Source organism: Phytophthora parasitica, assembly GCF_000247585.1.
Source record: "Phytophthora parasitica INRA-310 unplaced genomic scaffold supercont2.2, whole genome shotgun sequence".
Classification (NCBI taxonomy): domain Eukaryota; phylum Oomycota; class Peronosporomycetes; order Peronosporales; family Peronosporaceae; genus Phytophthora; species Phytophthora nicotianae.
The window spans coordinates 2,563,732-2,584,791 of NW_008648988.1; the positions used below are offsets into that span (position 1 = coordinate 2,563,732).

Sequence of the window (21,060 nt, forward strand, 5' to 3'; positions counted from 1 at the left end):
AGCTCCATAATTTTAAAGGGGTAATTATGATCAATTATGAGAGATTTTTGGTTAATCAAATAAATTATCAGTTTCATTCAGGATTCATCTAAAATAAATATATTTATGATTTCATAAGAAATTATTGAATAGACAATGCCATAAACGGGAGCCCTGCCCCCTCACTCTGGCACTTGATCTCCTCGTTAGGGCCTGCCACGCTGCTTGCTGAAATTACCAGCTCCCTGTCGTGAAATCTTCTCGAAGCGTGTTTCATGCCCTTACTGCCACTCTGGAATAGGATTACTTCGCCTTCTTGGCTCCGTGACAGTCGGAAATAGTGATATTTGCTGATCTAGCTGTGTTCCGGTGCGTGGTGCTTGCACAGTGTGCCGTGGTATCCGAGTGCATCGTAGGCAACTTCTCGAGACTTAACTACAGTACACCGCGACTCGCCTCCGAGTACATGAACAATGTTCTCCCAAAACCAAACCTCTGTTGCCATGTTGCCATCCGCTTGGGTTGTGGATTGAGACTCCAATCACACCAGCTACTACCAGAGCAAAGACAACTCCGCAGACTGTAGGGCAACAGAGCCCGCGCCGCCTTTGCCCTCTCGGCGCCGCGAATGTGAATGCCTGCACGGTGTAGGGCATCAGCGATGAGAACTCCGACGAGGACTTCGTAGGAAGTGGACTTTACTCTCTTGCACTTTTGGGTGAAGCGTGTCAGTTCAACTGACACACGGCAAACAAAGAGCTCCGCAGTCAGGCAATCAAGCCAATTGATGAAACTGTCAGCGTTTGTGTCATTTTACGGTGCAAAGTCAGAAGATGACTTTCACAATATAAGTCAATTGGGCTCCAGCCATACCTTGTTTTGTAAAAGATGCCATTTTCGGCGATCTTGAATTTGGGGAGCCCATCTCCCTTTCGCTGCTTCAACGACCACGGTGCATGTGTCACTTGTGTGGTTGGGCCCAAAGACCCATTTTGAAAAGATTTTGTGCCCCCTCGAAGATCTTAAATTGAGATTCTCACTGAGCGAGCTTATCGTCTACATGTAGATCCCTACGCAATTACACGACGGCCTTCCGCACCAACGGCAATGACTGTAGTGCGCTGCTCTATCGATACGTGTACGTCTCGCATGTTGGTGAGAAGAAATCTCCCCACCCCGACACCAGTAGACGAGACGCCATCGAGCTTCAACTCGGCGAGTGTTGTTGGCTTGGGAGACTCGTCACTGGCGAGAAGCACCCTGCAGGCCTCTGTATTCATCATTCCTCGTGCTTTCACATCTGCACTCGACTACCACGGGATTTCAGCCTCCTGGCGCTCGCTTCATGCGCTTGAAAAATGCAAGCATTCTGGACCATTTTCGGTTTTGATCCCATTTTGGCATGTTTTTGCCCAGTCAGAAAGCCCATGGATGCATACGAAAACATAGTCAGCGCTTGCGCTCACTTTTGACAGGCATCATTCGCCATGTGGCTGCAAGCTGTTGCTCGCCGGGGTCACGTCCGCCTGCCCTGCTCACTTTTCAAGTGTCTTCGCGAGGCTCAAGTCGCTCCGCCCCCAATCGCTCCTTCATCCTTCTTCTCTACCATGGCTCCGGCAACGTCGTTCGTGGGTGCTATCGACCAGGGCACCACTAGCTCGCGCTTCATCGCGTTCGACCACAGCGGCAACATCGCAGCCACGCACCAAATGGAGCACAAGCAGATCTACCAGCAGCCGGGCTGGTGCGAGCACGATGCCGATGAGATCACACGTAATGTCGAAACGTGCGTGCGCGAGGCGCTGGCCAAGGGCGGCATCGAGCTGTCGCAGCTGCAGGCCATTGGCATCACCAACCAGCGCGAGACGGCGCTCGTCTGGGACCGTGTCACGGGCAAGCCGCTTTACAACGCCATCGTCTGGCACGACACGCGTACCACGGAGATCGTACACCGTCTCAAGAACGGCGAGGGCGAGGGCTTCCTGGGCACGGGTGCCGACCGATTCCGCTACGTCACGGGCTTGCCAATCGCCACCTACTTCTCGGCCGTTAAGATCATGTGGATTCTCGAGAACGTGCCTGGCCTACGTGAAAAGGCTGAGGCCGGCGACGCCATTTTCGGCAATATGGACACGTGGCTCATCTGGAAGCTCAGCGGTGGCGTCGATGGCGGCGTGCACGTGACCGACGTGACCAACGCTTCGCGCACGAACCTCATGCGCCTGGATACGCTTCAGTGGGATGACGACATTCTTAAGTGCCTCAGGATCCCCAAGTCTATGCTGCCTGCTATTCGCTCCAGCTCAGAGGTCTACGCGTCGGGCCACAAGAACAGCGTGATCCCCGGCATCCCCATTTCAGGCGACCTGGGCGACCAGCAGGCGGCCCTCTTCGGCCAGACTTGCTTCTCACCTGGCGAGGCCAAGAACACGTACGGCACGGGCTGCTTCTTCATGATGAACACGGGCACCAAGCCCACGCCGTCTACCAAGGGCTTGCTCACTACCATGGGCTACAAGATCGGCGATCAACCGGCTGTGTACGCCCTCGAGGGATCCATCTCGTACGCTGGCTCGCTCGTGCAGTGGCTGCGTGACAACCTCAAGATGATTGATAGCGCACCCGAGGTCGAGGAGTACGCCAAGCAAGTCAAGGACAACGGCGGCGTATACCTCGTGCCTGCGTTCTCCGGTCTGTTCGCACCCCGCTGGCGTGACGATGCACGTGGTGTCATGGTCGGTCTGACCTCGTACGCCACGCGCGAACACATTTGCCGCGCTGCTCTGGAGGCCACCGCATTCCAGACGCAAGAGGTTGTGGCAGCCATGGAGGGCGACAGTGGCGTGCACCTGACCAAGCTCAAGGTGGACGGCGGCATGGTGGTGAACCAGACGCTAATGCAGTTCCAGTCGGACGTGCTGAACGTGCCGGTTGTGCGCCCTGTGGTGGCGGAGACGACGGCCCTGGGTGCTGCATACGCCGCCGGTCTTGCCGTGGGCTTCTGGAAGACAGTCGAGGAGCTGCGCGAGAACTGGCAGGTGAGCGCCACCTGGAACCCGGACATGGAGCCCGACACGCGTGGCCACTTCATCCACCAGTGGAACAAGGCTGTCGAGCGCACGCTCAACTGGGAGGAGCGGGAGTGAATTGCAGCAGACCCCCGAAGCAGTAGATTATAAGGCGACTAGTGCAGAGGTTTTGCAGGCAGTGCTGTAACAAACAATGTCAAGTGGTGGTGTATTCAGCTGTGTGTTGAGTGTGGATCGTTACAGTAACTGGCCTTGGTAGCTACGTAGCAATTCCATTGCGTACATGCATCGATGATGAAGCTCTTGGGAGTCTTATCTTACGCACTTATAGTGCGACTACCAAGTTGAAGTTTGTCACAATCTTCGCCAGCTGTTTACATACCAGCTGGTCAAAGCTTTGGCGCACTTGTTGCAGTCGTGACGGCCGAGACGGATACGTTGTATTTCTCCAGCAGACTTGAGAGCCGCTCGGCCGAGTACTCCCACCGCGGCACCTTCGTGACCACCTCGGTCCGTGACTCCGGCTTCGAAGGAGGAAAGGTGGGGATCGGGAGCTTGTGCTGCAGCGGGAACATGGTGAACTGCGAGCCGTCGTCATTGAGAGCTTCTGCCACCGAGTGTAGTGGTGCAGACAAGATCAAACTGCCAACTTCGTCCAATGAGTCATCCTGTGGCAGCAGGTCATTTGCCCATGACACGGGCCTGATCTCTGCTGTTAATGGGGCCGAGTGATCTGCAGGACGCCGAGGGAACTGCAACGACAGCTTGTTGGGTGTTTCATGGTTTCCTCGTGCATGAAAGTCTTCGAACTGATTGCTCTGCTGGGGTCTAGTTTTGATAAACTGTTTCTCCTCTTCCAGAGGACGCAGCTTCATAACCTTTGATGCTGGACTTTTACCTTTCTGCTGGTTCTTATTGCGATGGATTATCGCTACTGCAGATGCATGAGCGTTGTTGTCGGATGCTTGTCTCCTCCTAATCATTCCGCTCGGTACGACAGCAGCTACAGGCTTGGGGAAGGGTAAACGCCTGGGTTTGCGGCCATGGACGAGTGGGGAAAGATCCTGCGAGTAGCAAGCCATCATTTGCTGCCGTCGTTCGTAGAGGCTTGATGTACGAGCTTCCGCTGAGGTGACGTTGTCGTTGCTAGTGGTGGTGTGTGAATAAGGAGATTCATCGTGCTTGGACATTGGAGTCGCGAGGTGGGGCAAGTTTTCTTCGCTCGGCTCGGCTGTAGGCTCGGATTTTCGTCTGTGGGCTGCTTTTGGGGGATTCGGCTTCTTTTTGGTCTTGCCGGCATTGCCTTCTTGCTCGGAGCGACTCGTTTGCTCGTCACCTTGGAGCTGCTGGAACTTTAGCTCTTCGTCCCGCTTGCGTCGCTCTTGGATCATCAAGAAATGCTTCCGTCGCTGTCGAGCGAGCTCTCGCTCGGCAGCAAGCGCTTCCTCCTTTGCACGTTTGGCCGCCTCTAGACTCTCCCTTTGTTGCTTTAAAACCTCTTGCTGACTTCGCAAGAGCTGCATTTGATCCTGACACTTTGCCTCAGCTTTTACGAGGAGGCTCAACTTCGGCAGCGGCGACAGCACTCTACTTCCACCACCACCAGAATGTACCGCCAGTGAGGTGTTGCTCTTACCTGCTAAACGAAGGATGCAAGATGCGCACAGTAGCTCGGGTTCAGGTGAGTCAGCGCTGTCGTCAGAGCCCTCGGGCAGTGCTTGAAGCATTGTTTCCGGGGGCGGCGGCATCAGCCGAAAGCATCCGATGCAGCACGACGACGCACCTTCATCTTGCGCATTGGTAGCAGCAGCTTGTGTTTGCAAGTGGCCAGCGTCTGCAGAGCCATGTGGGTTCAAATGCTGGGCTGCCGCGCTGGAAGCCTCGGGCTGCAGTCGGAGATGAGTCAACATTACTCTGATGCCAAGCTGCGAGCGGTGAAGCCTCCGCTTGCATTTATCTACTATTTATAGTTCCTGCCGGCCAGTGGTTGTACGTGGACACGATCGTCTTGTGCTATCACCTGTATCGTTGCGGAGCTGTAAAACCAGAGCCTGCGATTCACTCGAATACGTAGCTAGTCGAGGTTTAACTTCAACTATCACCTTGAAGTACCCATCTTCTCCTCGGTTTAAGAGCCGATGTGATCTCTGCAACTGCTGCTAACGACATCACTGTATTTGAATGACACTCAACACAGGCGTCGATAAGAAGATGCGGCAATGCCAATAACGACGTCTCTTGACACGCTTCCAAGCGACCGTCGGCAAGCCACCGCGCTTCGAGCTGCTCTCAGTCTCCGTTTTGCTTCGAAGTCCTCATACAGTCGACCCAGCGAGCATGTCCACGTCTAACGTCGCGCCGCAACACCACAGCGACGCTCATCTGGCACATCTACATGCCGTGGGGGTAATTCAGAGGCAGCAGAGCGTGGGGCTCAAAATTCTATTGGGCGGCATCGCTAATACCATTTCCGCAGCGGCGACCAATCCCATTGATGTCGTCAAGGTGCGACTACAGCTGCAGGCGCTGGAGCCAACGGCCGTCACGTCGTCAGCGGCGGCTGCGGCAGGCACTGTTGCTCCGACTCGGTACCTTGGCTTCGGGCACGGCCTCAAGACCATAGTTCAGGAAGAAGGATGGTACGGCCTGGCCAAAGGCTGGAAAGCCTCGCTGCTCCGAGAGTTCTCGTACTCGGGCATCCGCTTCGGCATGTACGACCAGGTGAAGGAGTTCTACGAAGACCAGATATTCCATACGTCCCCCGCCGAGCAAAGACGCACCCCGTTGTACATCAAACTGCTGTCAGGCGCAACGTCCGGGGCAATTGGCAGCGCCCTTGTGAACCCGATGGATCTTGTGAAGGTGCGCATGCAGGCGGATCGCATGGGTACACGCTATAACAACAGCTTCCTCTTTGCATGCCGCAAAATCTACCAGGATGAAGGGCTGATCCAGGGTTTCTACCGCGGGGTCGCGCCCACCACTTTCCGCGCCATGGTGTTGACCGCTGCGCAACTACCCAGCTACGACCACATGAAGGAGACTCTGCTGCACCACACTCCGCTCGAGGAAGGCGTAACTGTTCACATGATCTGCAGCATGTTCGCCGGCCTCACTGCTGCAACGGCGTCCTCCCCTCTCGATGTGATGAAGACACAGATCATGAACGAGACCAAACTCGGCGGCGGCAGGAACGTCTTGGGCCGCGCCTTCATGGGCGTGCTCCGGACGGAGGGTACACGGGGTTTCTTCAAGGGCTGGCTAGCCAATTGGTTTCGCCTTGGCCCGCACACCATCATCTCGCTCATGGCGTACGAGGAGCTGCGTGCTGCGATGGGAATCAAGCCCGTTTAACGAATTCGATAAGCTGCCTGTATTATCAAAAAAAAAAATCTTCGCCTATGTCGATGCTCACCAATTATCCCGGCTTGTTGATGATAAATATTGTTTTTGGCGGTCACGAGTGAAGTGGTGGTGAAGTTCGTCGACGGGCAGGTAATCACACGATGTCACTCACATCTCAATTCTGGGCGCTGTCACGAACTCATCTGTATGTGCTTTACTGAGTTGGCGAATCTTTCCCCAGTAATATACTACGTGGTAGGAAAGTGTTATCCACCTGGTTTTGGCCAAGCTGCTTGTTTCGGTTTGCAAATCGGCGTCATACGCCCACAACCTTGCACCAAGCAGCAACCTCTGCGTGAGGGAGGACCTCGCTTTAACGACCAGATCGGAGGAAACTAATTTATTTATTTGCAAACAGAGATCCTTATTACCAGGTGATGCGAATGCGAATAAGTGCTAAACACAAGTCGAGACAAGCCGAGACCGTGTTGGGTGAAGATAGTCAGACGTCACCAACAAACTAACAGTGAGCGCACGCTCGCCGCAGCATACCTTTCCGGCACTGCCGGGCATCCAGCAGTCTTCGTTTGACCTCCAAGACCATCCAGCAGTAGTGCGGTCATGTCCACGTCGAACACACCTCTCGGGCGCCGCGAGAATACCAAGCTTGCGCAGCTAGCTGCCGTCCAGCACGAAATCGACTGGCAGCAGAGCGTCGGTGTCAAGATTCTGCTGGGCGGTATCGCCAATACCTTTGCGACGGCCGTGACCAACCCTATCGACGTTGTCAAGGTGCGGCTGCAGCTACAGGCACTGGAGCCCGTGACGGCTGCTGGTAGTACTGCTCCGACGCGATATCTAGGCTTTGGCCATGGTCTTAAGACAATTTGGAATGAGGAGGGCTTCGCCGGCTGGGCAAAGGGTTGGCAGCCGTCATTACTGCGCGAGTTCATCTACTCGGGTATTCGCTTTGGCATGTACGACGTAGTCAAGGAAACTTTTGAAAACAATATCTTTCACGTCTCGGCGGACGAGCGTGCCACGTCTCCGCTGTACGTTAAGCTGTTGGCAGGCGCCGCGACTGGCGGTATTGGAAGTGCACTCGTAAACCCCATGGATCTCGTCAAAGTCCGTATGCAGGCGGATCGCTCTGGTACTCGCTACAACAACAGCTTCACCTTTGCGTGCCGTCAGATCTACACACAGGAGGGTCTTGTTGAGGGCTTCTACCGTGGTGTTACTGCCACAACGTTCCGTGCGATGGCTCTAACAGCAGCGCAACTGCCCAGTTATGATCACATGAAGCACACCCTCCTGACGCAGACGTCGCTGGAGGAAGGTATGACGGTGCATATGATCTCGAGCATGTTTGCCGGATTAATGGCAGCCACCGCGTCGTCACCTATGGATGTGATGAAGACTCAGATCCAGAATGAAGCTAAGAGTGGAGGAGCCAACGTCCTTGGTCGCGCTTTCATGCAAGTGGTGCGCACTGAAGGTATCCGCGGCTTTTTTAAAGGCTGGTTACCGAACTGGTTCCGCCTTGGCCCGCACACCATCATTTCACTGATGGTGTATGAGGAACTGCGTTCTTCCATGGGTATCAAGCCCATGTAGGCGACTAGAAGTAGCTAGTGCCGCCATAATGGTGGAGCGCTAATGCGATAAAATCCTCTGCATGGTTGATCATAATAACTGGAGAAGTGAGATGTATGTACAGCACAGATGTTCCTTCCTTACAACTACAAGTACGTCTGAGCAGCTCGTCGGTGTTAATTGCACCGTAGCGAGAAGAGTGGCGCGACGACAGAACTCTCCCAGCGCAACGTCAACAACAACACTTCGCAGAGCCAAAACTGCTCCCATGGATGTTCTACCAACACTGACCCTCCATAGGACATACGACACCCACCCTCTTCGTCTTCCAGCAGTATCCTAAGTGGCAAATAAAAAAAAGTCAATAGCCATTCACTACAACATACAATCAAATACCACCAGCGAAATATGCCCGTCATCTTACCAGCGAAAGTCGTCCTGCCACATCTCAGCCTTCCCCACCATCGCGAGTGTAGTGAAATCGTCCTCGAGTCGCGAGGGATCCAGTCCATGTACGAGTATAATGATTCCCTTCTCCGTTTCGAAGCGGGTGAGTAAATAGAGGCTTTTCAGCACCACATCGTGATCCGCCTGGTTCACGGTGCGCATACACACGACGTTGTTCATGTCAACATGTTGCACGATGTGCACGTCCACGTTCAGGAACACGGAGAAGAAGCGGCTCGTGCTCTTCATGTCTGTGGCGAGCTGCCACGTATTCTCAGCCAGCTCTGCGGACGATCGATTGGCAAATAACTTGGAGAAACAGTAGCTCATGACGCCGTCATCGAGTCTCCTCCGGTCCGTCCAGCCGAAAGTTGTCCCTTTGTGCGGTTTATGGCGCTGTTTCTCGATGTCCGCCATTATTCGGCCGTACGCGACGCGGTTGATCTCGAGGCATTCGTTAATTTTGAATTTCCTCCAGACCATGAGCTGTGTGCGCTTCGACATGGTGTTGTTCTCGTCATCGTCTTCAGCGTGAACATCCATGAGGTGTTGAAGACTTCCGTAAGCCTTGGCGAAGGTCATTTCTCGGTCTCGCAGCGACTCATTCTCTTCGTACAGCGTTTTCCGCACACGTGCCAGCTGTAACAGCCGCTTCTCTCGACTAGCAGGAGGCTCGTCCGCCGCTACCAGTGGCAGTGGTTCGACGGTCTCCAACTCACCGAGAGATTCAAGCTCCTCCAAAGGCTCCAACGTCATGTCCAACAGCGACTGCGTGTCGGACTCGTTCAACGTCTCACTGAAGGCCTGTGCCGCGTGGAAAGCCGCTCTGCGCTCCTGCGCCAGCAGCAGCCGCTCGTATTCGTCTTCGAGGGTCTCCACTTGCGCTCGCAGCTCATTCAGATTGAACTAGATAATAATTAGTCAACGCACAGCGCGTCTATCACTCTGCTGCCACTCAGACCACGTACAATTTTGCGGTAATAGCTCCGGCGCACTTTGCTTCGGTTGCGCTCGCGTCGGTGCAGCTCCTGGGGCGACAGTTGCTCGGACGCCACCATAGTTACTTATGGGATGGAGATCACTGCAAGGACGAACGAACAGCACTGCCGCCGACTGTCGGCGACACGTGAACCAGGGCACATAGTTGGACGAAGTGGTTGAATATCGGAGCAGGACCTTTATGAAAACATACGGGCTGAAAACGAATTGATACGTTAAGTATCTAACATTGCAGTTGAATAGTGAAATATCGTCAACCCCGTGTCAAGGGTACCCACAAAAATAATATCACTTGAATTTCAGCTCCAGCTTTCCACAGCGGAAAATGACACGCCGTGATGGACATCTCTGCATGAGCAGTGGGGGCCTGAATGCGTGAAGCACCGACGCTTAATGTCTTTGAGACTGGATATGGTGCAATGTACGGTGGTGCTGCCTGGCTCGGGGCGCTATCACCCGTTCATCTGGAGAGGCGCAATCGGTGATGAGTGAGCAAAGCTCTGTCTTCGCCTAGCTGCTCTAGCTAAGCGGCTCGCCCAGACCGAGGTTCTGCTCCCAGCGCAGGGCGATCTGGAGGTTCTCGAACAGCCAGAAGGAGCGGCTGCGGTCGCCCATGTTGTTCATAATGCCACCGTGCACGACTTTAAGCTTCTTCTTCTGGTTCTCCACGCATACCTCCTCGCTCTTGTTATTGTCGTCCACGGGCATCTCCTCGATGTTGATCCAGTACATGGACTGCCGCCACTCCTTCTTCTTCTGCAGTGCGATAGCATCCCTGAACTCGACGTGGAGTGTGTGCTCCTCGCGGCGCAGGCCTTTGCAGATAATGAGGCAGCCCGAGTCGTTCGGGTGAGGGATTCGCGTCATGATGATGAGCGCTGTGGTGATCGAGTCCTCACCTTCCTTCTCCATTGTGCGGTACAGCACGTAGCTGTTATTGTCGAACTGCTGCATGATATGGAAGCGTGTGTGCAGCGCTGGCGCGTATAGCTTCGAGTGACGCTCGGGCGACGTGAGCGTCTGCCATGCTGTGCGTGCTACTTCAGAGGCGCTCGTGTAGGAGCTGTGACCGAAATTCTTCTCAAAGTAGTAGCCGAAGGAGTTGTCCTTGGCCACGTGAGAGCACGTCCAGCCGAGTGCCGTGTCCGTCGTGATCATGTGGTGACGACTGGCAACAAACGCCTCGAATGTGCGCTGTGCGTCCTGCGCAAATTTATTGAAGCTCTCGAAAGACATTTCGTCCATAATAAGCATAGGCGTCTGCACAGGACGGTCCTGGTTGTCATCCTCAATTGGTGCGGCGATAGAGTGGTCCATGAGCTGATAGTTCACATCAAAGAGTCTCTGGAAACGGAACGAGATCTTCTCGCGATCTTCGAATTGTTCGTGAAGCTGTGTGTTCTCCATCCAAAGTCGGTCGCGTAGTCTCGAGAGCTCCAGGTATCTCTTCATGAGGCTGGACGGGTCCTTGGCCGTCTCCGCCTTCTCTCTTTCCGTCTTGTCTTCCCACTGGGCCAGCAGTCTGTTGTACTGCTCCCGCAAATACTCGGTGTGTGCTCTTAGCTCCCCCAGCGTCTCCTACAAAAAAAATAGTCATCCACAACGGTGGTAGAACGTTGTTAGGGCTCATACACTGTAACGGGTGCAGACTAGCAGCGTCAGTATCGTACAATCTTGCGGTAGTATGAGCGCTTGACCGAATCGCGGTTCTTCTCGCGTTTGAGATCGTCAGCAGGAGAGGCCAGCGCCAATGCCTTGCGGTGACGGATGCCCGTAGTGCTGGGGCCAGCGGTCTTGAGGTTGCGCTTGCGCTTCTTTTGGGACATCTCCTCGGCCAACATGCTCAGCAGTTGACTCGTGATATCGTCGTCGTCGTCGATGGTGCTGAGAGGCGGCGGTGCCAGCGGCATCTGCTCTGACGACGATGAGACCTCCTCTGAGGAGGACGAGTTTCCGCCTCCGATCTCCACCTTGGGCTCGAACGCAGCTTCGATGTCCAGCTCCAGCGCCGCCATATCGCTCTCCATCGTCTTCATGGTGCTGCGTTCCCACCGATTCTCTTGCTGTCGTGTAGTTTAACTTATGCGAGAGGAATAGGTGACAAGGGAATAAAACAAGTTGCACCCGTTTTTTGGCACACTTTTATTTTGACCAAATGCTTTGTAGTGAATATCATCCAATCATATGGCCTGCACATCGCTTTATCTCCCCCTGGAAAGATATTTGAATCAACTTGTGCAGGGCAATTGGTGAAATGAGCAGCATGTTTCTGCCATCACCTCCTCGAAGGAGATTCTTCGCGCTGCGGGGTTTACCCCCAGCTGGAGGCGGTCACACCCCAGGATACATGTAGTGGACTTACTGTGGCATGACAGAACGGCTCGGGTATTTTGTACTAAGAAAAGAATTTATGAAAAGTTATGAGCAACACCAGCTGCAGCTGGGTGGACGGCGACGCCCCAAGCAGCCTGATTCTCGCTGCACGCAGCAAAGCACATGATCGGGAGCCTGGACTCACGCGCGCCGTCCTCCAGTCCGGTGGACGCCGATCCTGCTCCGCAAAAGCACGGACGGCCCGGGCCAGCGGAGCTTTGGACTTGCAAAGACACCCGTCTGCGCTGTCTGGTTTGTGTGCACCAGCGAGGTCGCCGAGAAACGCGCCAAGTTGGCGACCAACATCATGGTAAACGGATGCCAGCTGGGGATCGAGTGTGTGCTGTGCGAATCTCGCCCGTTCTATTGTAGAACCCTACCGGTACACGAGCTCCTCCCGTTGTCACAACGGTTGTGCGCTCAGCATCTTCTTCAGCGGCGTCCTCCTCTGCCGGGGTGATCGTCGGACTTCCGCTGTTCACGGGCTGAAGGCCTCCTATCTCGCTTGGAGCTACTTTGTCGTCTGGACTATCGTTTGCTCCAGATCTGATCGCGCCATATACGCTACACCTTCAAGCAGGTAGAACAAAGCGTCTAATTAGCCAGAGGTGGCTCACGACAGCTTCCGAGACGACGGTGTTTTCGCATGTGTAGACTCACCTACTTGGCATCTCGGTGAATGCTATGCTCGTTGATTAACGCTAGAACTTCATGTAGAATGGCTTGTTGCGAATAGCGAGAAAGATACATCTGCGTGGAGCTCAAGTGACAATTCCTATGACAAGGCAATCAAACTGTGAAACGTGAAAAGAGGTGCATGTATATTCAGCTACAAAGCCGACGGCATCGATTGATTTCTTAAATGGTGAGTCGACGGCTATCGGACTCAACCTCCTCTCTCTCGTTAAATAGTAAGCGGATCCCGCCTGCTTGACCGGATGGGGGCGGCATGCAGGGTACAACACGAGGTAGATTTTGCTCCAAGACAAAAACAGCGTTGCTCTCCGGGAGACGCTCGATACAAACATGATGGGGCTTGTGAAAAACTGCTGGTCGACCAACCTGCGCTCATCGCGTGGGCTCGTAGAGCTGCTGCAGACGCTGACGGAAGAGGTGGCGGTCCGCGAGGCGCAGATTTAGTCGCTGCTGCTCCTCAACCAGCGAACTCCGCACGATCGTGAGCTCAGCGTACAAATCCTGTGGTGTGATGTGGCGCTTGCCGTCGCGGAAGGCCTCGGCGGAGTGTTCGTTGCGCTCCTGCCAGTGCTGAAGCACGGTGGCGAATTCGCCCTCGAGCTGGGCCACCTCCTCGCGTAGATTCTTGAGCGCCTCGCGCTTCTTGTAGTAGCAGCGCTTGACAAAGAGTCGATTCTTGGCTTGCTTCTCCTCGTTCGAGAGCCGCTTGGTCGAGAGAACTTTGGGGCTACTGCGCTTCTTGAGCTTCCGACAGGGACTGGGCTTGCTGAGCTCCGACGAAGAGGAGGAGGAGGCCGAGGACAGTGGCGTGTGATGCTCCGCGTTCATGTCGGCCATGTCGAAAAAGTCGAGCGAAATGGAGAGCGGTTGCACGGACGGCGGCATGCTCGGCATGGAGTACGTTGTGGTGGCGATGGCGGTTGTAATGGTTGCTAGTGTGGGTCCGGCCTCGAGACGGGCAGGTTGAAGACGATTGTTGCTGTAGCGAGTGAATCCAGGAATGAATTCTCTCCGCTCGAAGGCCGCGCCATGATACCGCCGACGGTGAAGCCGATCGCAGGGAAGGAAACAATGCAATTGGAAGAAGAGGCCGCGAGCATGCTGACCATTATTGCAACATTCGAAGGTTAACACGCCTCGCTGTACTGTAGAGAATAAGATTCTGCGCCTCGCTATGCGCGCAACAAGTCCAAGAGTGACACAGTTCGGAACAACTGCTGGACGGTTTGCAATGGCGACCCGCTCTTGCTCGCCCCAAAGTCTCCGCTGGGAACTTTGCAGCCTCCGATGACGAGCTGCCAGCTTCAGCTTCTTCGGAGTATCGTCCAGCACCATGGCGGAAATGGATCTGTGCCTGCGCAAGTGGCGGGTCCGCTTCGGTGGAAGGAGTGGTCAAGTGCATAAAGGCTTGATCCTAGAAGTCGCAACGCCTCCAAAGTATGTCGGATATATCCACTTGCTCTGCGCGTTCGCGCCTGTCAGACGTTGCTCCTCAATCGTATCGTATCGCACGCCAGACGGCGTGATTCGCTCGCCGGCCACTTCAACGCCAGTCGGGGGCCGGAGAGTTGGGGTCCTTTTTGATGAAAGTTGGGCACTTTTCAGTGAGAGTTGGGCTTTGCTTCTTATTCGCGTGGGATATCGTCCACGTGGCGTAGGGTGCACTACAGCACTATATTCTCCCACACAGGGACGGGCAGTATGGTCATCGCCGAGTTCGTGTGCATTCATTCGTGGCCGACGCGGCGAAAAGAGGCCAATGCGTCCAGCAGCTTGTTGCACCTTCAAATCCGAGTCACTGGCGCATGTGAGATGCGAGCTTTAGAACTTTCGCGATGCTCTTTTTTCGAGCAAAAGCGGCGGCCGTGACTCATTCTTGGCTTGCGCTCAAAAACTAGCGAGCGAGCGGCGACGGCACGACCGGCAAAGACAAGCTCGCCAACATCGAATATCGAATGTGGAGCGAGGAAAGCCGCATTACTACGACGGAGTGGCCAAGTGCAATGCCGCCAATGGCGACTTTATTCGCTTAGCAGTAGCCAGCACACTTCACCACGAAGTGTTCTCGATGCGCTTGTACCGACTTGTACTAGCTCGATACAAGAAATCCGGTGGCTCTCGCCTTCACATTCCCTGATATCTGCATTCTCTTCATCTTGCAGCATACGAACCTTCTAGGGAATTAATGTGAAAGTACGGTCGTGCTGACAAGCACTGCCTCAATTGTGGTTGTCGATGACAATATTGTGGGAGGGACCCGCACGAGGCAAATACTTTTTATCGGTTTTTTCTACAATGTGAACTATAGGTTAGCTCATTATATTAATCCAACCGGATACAAATTTTGTATTCAGTAACGTTATAATTTACAGTGTCGTTACGAAGATCGCATACATCGGTAAGTTCATATTGCGAACGTGGTGCTCCGTTTGATCCGTTAACCTTGGCCGTACATCCTGGTGTCGCAAATTATTCATATAATACGCTGCCGTCCGCATGCAGCGAGCTCAGTACCGAACGACACTGAACCTGTCGATTCATCTGCCGTTTCGGGGTCTGTGAAGATTGTTATGACTCGTTTTACAAGGTCTGACTGATTCCCGATCATCACTTTCGTTGAGAATTCCTATTGATCCGTGTTGATCCTACGATACGTTACATCTAGTAACAAAATGAGCCATTCAGGACTTGCTGAGCCGTGGACGATCGCAGAAATCGGAGTTGCAAGCCAACGTGCAAGATAAACAAAATGATTCTCAGCGAGGCTGTGATAATTTGCAAGATTCGCGAATATGGATGAACTTCAACTTGAAGCACATCACTCTTGATCATCACTCTAACAGCAGCACAAGCAACCCTTTGGTATGGATGCTTTTCGCCAAAACATAAATTGGATGGATATGAGCTTAAGCTGTCCAAGCTGCCATACTTTCAAGTCATAAATGGTGTTCAAGCTTCCAACATACTACATTAATTCATATACCATCGCTAGATCTGTTCTTACAGCTAAAATGCTAGGTTGATCAGACTGCAACTATGTACAGAAGAAGGTATCACTCGCAGATGCATTATGTGTATGGCCTTGATCAGCTTAACATTTTATTCAGCGCTAGCGGTAGATTTTGTCTCGCAAGCATCCGTACATGGCTATCATTCCGATTCATTTATACCAAACAAAGTATGGTACCAGTTCACGGTTGATTTACAACACTCTCCGTTTAAGTAAAACTGTCCTTCATGGCGTCACGTTCACCGCGACAAAGTACCGCTGTTCGGAGTCCCAAGATGACGGATAGCGTGTCGTCCTCCCCCACTTCTGGCACTGAATCGATGGAGGCGGCACGCAAGCGCAAGCACCGTGAGCTAGTCAAGCGCCAGTACTACCAGAAGCTGGTGCGATTTGTTCGCGTTCATGCGCGGAGATGTAATTTTTAACACCTCGTTAAATTCAAATGATATGCAGGAAGTTCTGGAGGAGCTGAGGCGGCAGGAATACACGCTGGCCACGCAGCACTCGGTGCTGTTGCGTTACGTGCAGTCTCGACCTCCAGTGGCGACGCTGGGAGGTCCTACAGCTTCAGTGCGGCTTCTTCACGAAAGATATGTGCAAGCTACACGCGAAAAGGAAAAGCAATTGAAAGCGAACGCAACACTGCGACGCATGCATAGTCAACACCTGACGTTCCACAAGAAGCTGGCTGCTGCAAGTGTGGCACAAGAGCGTGAGCGTCAGTCTGAACGGGACGAGCAAGGTCGAAGTCAAGAGGAACCTAGACAGGAACCCGAATCGAGTTCAAATTCGCCTGCCAGTCTGAAGATGAAGCCCGTTACTGCTGACGCATGCTACGAAGTCATTCGAGCGGCATACGCAGAGGTATGTAGCTTTCGGACAAGTCGAGATCTCTACACGTCCAATGCGGAGGTGCTGGGCTGGACACACCGCTATCGTCTCGAAGGAGAAAAACTGCAGTATTGCATTTGCAAGTTCTTTCCTGGACGTACGGTGCAAGAAATCTCTGATCGCGGGTGGGCTGTTATGACCAAGGAAAGTTCATACAAAGCTCTCCATTCAAGAGGGATGACCTCCAACCTGCACGACATCCAAACGGTAAACGAGGACAACCGCGTCTTCTGCCGTGAGCTGCAGCGACCTGGACAAAATGCAATCATGAAGACCTTGTTGTTAATGTCCCGTTTCGAGACTGAAGATGGGTTGATGACGATTTATCGCGCACTGGATCATGAAAAGTTCAGATTTACTGGGGTTGTTAGTCCTAAAAATGAAGGCAAGCGGACTTCGAGAGTACCAGAACCGCGAGTTGTTTGGCTCGATATGTTTGCATGGACGTCGTTTGAGAGCCGAAGCGATGGATCTGGTGTGGATTTCCACTTTGGTGGTGAGATGAAACATTTTTCAGCAGACAACGCCAAGTTCTGGATGATGGAGGTACTGCTCATGGCTCTCCGCTGGGAAAGTCGAACGATGGGGCCCCTCGTTACCTTGCACAGTTAACCCAAAACTAAACGAGATGAATTCAACGCGTCAGTATTTAATATTTAGGTAGGTACTGTTTGCTTGCCTACTGCACTCGCAAAAATACAAAAACTCACAAGATCCCGCTCACTCTGCTGTGAGTGTGAACTGTGAACCTACAGCCATGCTCTCCCATCGAACCGCAATGAACAGGACTTCGCGTAGCCAGAGAGTGGTGGTGGCAGTCCCGCCAAAGTGAAACAGACACTTCTTGGGTTCCTTCGGTACGTTATAAAATAAAACCCAAATGTACTTTTCGATCCACATCTCGGACGATGCCAACTCGAGCGCTGTAGTGGCGTCAACATGGACTTCTGGTACGCCGCCGACGTCCACCTCTTCGAAGTGCACAAGATCCTTATCGATAGACCGAAAGAGAAGCAGATAACCCTCTTCAATCTGTCTCCTGGCAAGCAAGAAGACTGTTTTGACTACTCGGGTGCTGTCTGCTGGTGTAGTAATGTGCCGGTAAAAGAGTATCGTATCAGCGTCGATATGCTGTAGTGCATGGAACCGGACATCCAAAGCAGAGCCGTAAATTTTCGAGAACTCGTCTGGATTAGAGAATATTTCCCAGCTCCGTTGTAGCAAGTCTCGAGGGGAGAGACCAAACTCCTTCTGTAAGGCAAACTTGAGGGTGTGTTCGTGAACCTCACGTTGATCCATCCACCCCAATACACGAGCACCAGTGCTGAGTTTCTCCGGACTACGAGCGAAGCGCAGTACGTCGTTTGTTGCATCATTGATAACCTTAGTGTAGGCTGGAGTCGGTAGGGGGCGAATACGGTACTGGCGAGCCGTGGAGATTCCAGGCAGCGGTACTTTGGCTGCCTCATAGGCGTCCAGCAACTGACCCATACGGCTCTCGATTTTCATGTGATACGCATTGAGCTGGTACAGTCGACCATTCTCTTGCTGATACACTTTCTTAAGCTCCGTGGCCTGTAGGTACTTTTGCATCGTTGGTGTCTGAGGTCCAGTGGAGCTGTCCTTATCGCTCTGTTGGCTGTTTCCGCTTCCCGATATCAGCAGGGCCGCGTATTGCTTATCCAGCACGTCCAGCTCACGTCGGAGATTCTCGAGCGTTGTCTACCACAAACGCCTCGATCAGCAAATATGGCAAATATAAGTTTTCAATCTGCAAACACACGGCCTACGAGTTTCTTCTTGTACGATTTCTTGACGTATTCCCGGTGCTTAAGGCGCTTGCGCTCCGACAGCTTGGCAGCTGTGACGGCCGCGATCGCTGCGGTTGGCGGCGTGTCGGGCTCCATTTGCCACACAAGACAGTCGAGTCTGAACTTCTTGCAACGACAATGCAAATTTGACGGTAGTTTTTTTTAACGAAACATTCAAGTTGAAATATGAGACTACAGCTCAATTAATCTCTGAAATATGACGATAGCTGTTGACGGTGGATGTTGGCGTGATAGCGGCAGACAAAACGCGTGACGACAGGATCAGCAGCACGGTTGCTTACATGCAGCACATTACATGCGATGCCGTCCACGATACATGTATAATCCTCGTACTTGTGTAGATTACGTGGGAGTACAATCCAATCTTGAGAGGTTCAGCAAGTGCAGAGCTCGGCAGTGCGAAGGCGTGATCAAAAGGTAATGACTTGTGTTGAGCTGCATGACTTCCTTGTCGTGCTTTCCATGTCATCTTCAACAAGGACGTGGAAGGAAGTGTGCAATATCCCCGATATTATCGAGCGGCAGGGACAGATAATTAACGCTTCCGAGAACTCAACGTGCTGCCTGTCCAGTAAACGTCTCAAGTGTTTCCACCTCAGTTTCTCGCCAACACCTTCACCCGGTGCTTTCGAGTCCTACATGGCATTGCCGTCAATGCAGTGCGCAGTGACATTATAATATCGCCGCGCACGGATCACTGATACAGCATCCGACTCTGTTTACACTTCAACGGAGTTTCCCGATTTTTACAACACAGTCGCCAGTCAGATGTAGCCCATCTCGCCACTTTCACTTTCGCTCGGACGTTCAGAAATGCATCAGTCACCAGAGTTTAAGCCTTTGTCCATGCCAGTTCCTAGCGCGCCGGCCAGCGACGATACCCTCCTCAGTGATATCCTGGCCTTCGTCGACACATTTCCGGCAGATAGCGAGCAGCTACTGAATGAGAATAACGATACAAGTAACGCCAAGCCCGGCATCGAACTTCTTGATGACGATGGCAACTCAGCAGCCGTCACTCCTCAGTCGAAAGAGGAGCGAAAACGCGAGGCCAATCGACTGAAAGACAGGAACAAGTACCTTAGAAAAAAGGTGTGTATACCGTCAAGAAGGTCCCTTTTAAGTCGGCGCTGACAATTGCTCACTTCTACAGGAGAGAATCCCAAAACTCCAAGCGGAAGTACAGCAGCTGACCAAGATACTCGAAGACTACGAACGCGGCCAGGCTCTACAAAAGCAACAAGGTGGTACTTCCTTAGCGTTACAGAACGAGAAGGAGCAGCAGCTTATTAATCTCTCCCAGGAGAAGAACGAGCTGCTGGTCGAGAACGCTCAGCTCCGCAAACAATTCCACCGAGCCACGGCCTTGGCCACTAACCTGCAGCAAATGCTCAATAACGAGCACAAACTGTATCTAGCAAACTCATCGTACTTCCTCGTCCTCAAACCACTCACACCTCTCGACTGTCGGAGAGAGCTGAGAAGGTCGCTCGATGTCATAATGCCGAGCTATGGCGTCGTGAAGAGCATGAATCGAGCACGAGAGATCTGTGGCTGGAACGAGAAGCGTCTGACTGAGCGGTCGGACTTCCACAACTGGAAATCCAAGCTGATCCGAGGCAAGTCGGCTCGCTTCGTCTTTAATCAGACGTGGGAAGTCTTCTTGGACCCGTTTCGGACAGAGAAGTTGTTCGCACCGATCATGAATGTCCGCTGTCGACTCGTACAACGCGTGGACGATGATAATGTTCTCTTCTGCTACGACCACGCTGCCTCGCGTGTCTTGTCCGAGAAGACGGACATTCCTTCAGCAAGTACGATGGCTTTGGTGACTCGAGTCTTCACTGGGACTGGCCACCTCATCATCACTCGTGGACTGCGACGTGGGAGTGTGGAAGTGCAAGATTTGCTTCGATCGGGAGCTACAGACCGCAGACGTGAGATCTGGCTGGAGACGTTGACTTGGTACGTCTCTCTGATCGACTCAGCGTAGCCTCAAGCGAAGTGTTTTGACTAATGAACATTGCAGGATTCAATTCGAGCAGCGCGGACAGGACTGCGAGGTGACCATCGGCGGGATCACGCCTGCGCTTCGCCAGAGCTCCTACTTCTGGATGGTCGAGTGCGTTCAACTGGCACTTCGGTGGGAGATGGCTGTCTTTGGCCCGCGGTTTCGAGCGACGTAGCGGCTACCAGCTTGACACCAACCCAACGACCGAGTCAGAGGCGTGTAGCCTGCAGGTGGTGCGAAATGGTTAAGGAATACTACTACTACTATTACTAGTAATTCTGAAGTAGTTTTTGCGTGAGACAGAAGTGCCCAAGGATTTAGCGGGGCTGCTGCAGGAAGGTGTCACTCGAAATGAGCAATTCAATTACGTTTGGTTCATTTCGCACCGTCGAAGTTAAACTTGCTCAGTCAGCTCGGTCTCTGTTGAGGAATCCCGGTTTCTGCTGAGTGGCTTCGATGCCCTCTACACGGATTCTTCAGCTCGATCGATGCTGTGTTATGCGTTCATCGATGAATTTGAGCCTGGTCGCCTTGAAGATGAAGACAATCCTGAACGATAGCACGCGATGCGGGGTCTTCATGCGGGAATGGCCCCACTGGACCAAGAGCTAAGATGAATCCCTTCTCAACAAGATCGATCATGTCGTCAAGTGCGAATACATGTACTGGCGACTTCAGTGGCAATGGAAGCATAGCGATCGCTATTACTCTAAGTGCTCAGAGATAGCAATATTCAATTGATTGGGTTGCGTGATATCCTGAAAACGTTGAGCATCAGCTGTGTCTGGTACTCTCCACACCCGGAAATCGATAGCTTCGGTTTTGAGTCGAGAACAGACTCGTGTGTCTGTG

At 53.0% G+C, this 21,060-nt stretch overlaps 11 protein-coding genes across 17 annotated transcripts; 5 read left to right on the forward strand and 6 right to left on the reverse strand.

Annotated features, from left to right (window-relative positions):
* Positions 1 to 1,253: 1,253 nt before the first annotated feature.
* PPTG_02874 (glycerol kinase) lies at positions 1,254 to 3,376 on the forward strand. Its single transcript, XM_008894185.1, has one exon. The coding sequence runs from the start codon at positions 1,467 to 1,469 to the stop codon at positions 3,123 to 3,125; it is 1,659 nt and encodes a 552-aa protein (XP_008892433.1). The 5' UTR covers positions 1,254 to 1,466; the 3' UTR covers positions 3,126 to 3,376.
* Positions 3,203 to 6,647, reverse strand: PPTG_02875 (hypothetical protein). The gene is made up of 2 exons (XM_008894186.1): positions 6,424 to 6,647; positions 3,203 to 6,336 (listed from the first exon to the last, which is right to left on the reverse strand). Exon 2 carries the CDS (start codon positions 4,916 to 4,918, stop codon positions 3,398 to 3,400), a length of 1,521 nt encoding a protein of 506 aa, XP_008892434.1. The 5' UTR covers positions 4,919 to 6,336; positions 6,424 to 6,647; the 3' UTR covers positions 3,203 to 3,397.
* On the forward strand, positions 5,251 to 6,560 carry PPTG_02876 (hypothetical protein). The gene has a single exon (XM_008894187.1). It carries the CDS (start codon positions 5,346 to 5,348, stop codon positions 6,360 to 6,362), a length of 1,017 nt encoding a protein of 338 aa, XP_008892435.1. The 5' UTR covers positions 5,251 to 5,345; the 3' UTR covers positions 6,363 to 6,560.
* A 15-nt stretch (positions 6,648 to 6,662) lies between the features above and the next one.
* On the forward strand, positions 6,663 to 8,416 carry PPTG_02877 (hypothetical protein). The gene is made up of 2 exons (XM_008894188.1): positions 6,663 to 6,708; positions 6,772 to 8,416. The coding sequence occupies exon 2, from the start codon at positions 6,975 to 6,977 to the stop codon at positions 7,968 to 7,970; it is 996 nt and encodes a 331-aa protein (XP_008892436.1). The 5' UTR covers positions 6,663 to 6,708; positions 6,772 to 6,974; the 3' UTR covers positions 7,971 to 8,416.
* PPTG_02878 (hypothetical protein) lies at positions 8,126 to 9,454 on the reverse strand (the record flags this gene model as incomplete). Its single annotated transcript, XM_008894189.1, has 3 exons — positions 8,126 to 8,288; positions 8,374 to 9,302; positions 9,365 to 9,454. The coding sequence occupies 3 exons, from the start codon at positions 9,452 to 9,454 to the stop codon at positions 8,126 to 8,128; spliced, it is 1,182 nt and encodes a 393-aa protein (XP_008892437.1).
* A 460-nt stretch (positions 9,455 to 9,914) lies between these two features.
* Positions 9,915 to 11,431, reverse strand: PPTG_02879 (hypothetical protein; the record flags this gene model as incomplete). The annotated part of the gene is made up of 2 exons (XM_008894190.1): positions 9,915 to 10,973; positions 11,066 to 11,431. 2 exons carry the CDS (start codon positions 11,429 to 11,431, stop codon positions 9,915 to 9,917), a joined length of 1,425 nt encoding a protein of 474 aa, XP_008892438.1.
* A 1,132-nt stretch (positions 11,432 to 12,563) lies between these two features.
* Positions 12,564 to 14,052, reverse strand: PPTG_02880 (hypothetical protein). Its single transcript, XM_008894191.1, has one exon. It carries the CDS (start codon positions 13,797 to 13,799, stop codon positions 12,837 to 12,839), a length of 963 nt encoding a protein of 320 aa, XP_008892439.1. The 5' UTR covers positions 13,800 to 14,052; the 3' UTR covers positions 12,564 to 12,836.
* A 1,582-nt stretch (positions 14,053 to 15,634) lies between these two features.
* On the forward strand, positions 15,635 to 17,523 carry PPTG_02881 (hypothetical protein). Of its 4 annotated transcripts, none has more exons than XM_008894194.1 (3): positions 15,635 to 15,857; positions 15,928 to 17,025; positions 17,121 to 17,523. In XM_008894194.1, exons 1-2 carry the CDS (start codon positions 15,702 to 15,704, stop codon positions 16,975 to 16,977), a joined length of 1,206 nt encoding a protein of 401 aa, XP_008892442.1. In that variant the 5' UTR covers positions 15,635 to 15,701; the 3' UTR covers positions 16,978 to 17,025; positions 17,121 to 17,523. The 4 variants fall into 4 exon arrangements, with proteins under 4 accessions (XP_008892442.1, XP_008892441.1, XP_008892443.1 ...); XM_008894193.1 differs by having other exon boundaries at positions 15,635 to 15,822; XM_008894195.1 differs by having other exon boundaries at positions 15,635 to 17,025.
* On the reverse strand, positions 16,988 to 18,458 carry PPTG_02882 (hypothetical protein). The gene is made up of 2 exons (XM_008894196.1): positions 18,156 to 18,458; positions 16,988 to 18,087 (listed from the first exon to the last, which is right to left on the reverse strand). The coding sequence occupies exons 1-2, from the start codon at positions 18,270 to 18,272 to the stop codon at positions 17,086 to 17,088; spliced, it is 1,119 nt and encodes a 372-aa protein (XP_008892444.1). The 5' UTR covers positions 18,273 to 18,458; the 3' UTR covers positions 16,988 to 17,085.
* Positions 18,459 to 18,501: 43 nt separating this feature from the next.
* PPTG_02883 (hypothetical protein) lies at positions 18,502 to 21,040 on the forward strand. Of its 4 annotated transcripts, XM_008894199.1 has the most exons (4): positions 18,502 to 19,289; positions 19,351 to 20,162; positions 20,227 to 20,441; positions 20,512 to 21,040. In XM_008894199.1, the coding sequence occupies exons 1-3, from the start codon at positions 19,011 to 19,013 to the stop codon at positions 20,381 to 20,383; spliced, it is 1,248 nt and encodes a 415-aa protein (XP_008892447.1). In that variant the 5' UTR covers positions 18,502 to 19,010; the 3' UTR covers positions 20,384 to 20,441; positions 20,512 to 21,040. The 4 variants fall into 4 exon arrangements, with proteins under 4 accessions (XP_008892447.1, XP_008892446.1, XP_008892445.1 ...); XM_008894198.1 differs by having other exon boundaries at positions 19,351 to 20,441; XM_008894197.1 differs by having other exon boundaries at positions 20,227 to 21,040.
* Positions 20,713 to 20,850, reverse strand: PPTG_20982 (hypothetical protein; the record flags this gene model as incomplete). The annotated part of the gene is made up of 1 exon (XM_008894415.1): positions 20,713 to 20,850. One exon carries the CDS (start codon positions 20,848 to 20,850, stop codon positions 20,713 to 20,715), a length of 138 nt encoding a protein of 45 aa, XP_008892663.1.
* Positions 21,041 to 21,060: the final 20 nt, after the last annotated feature.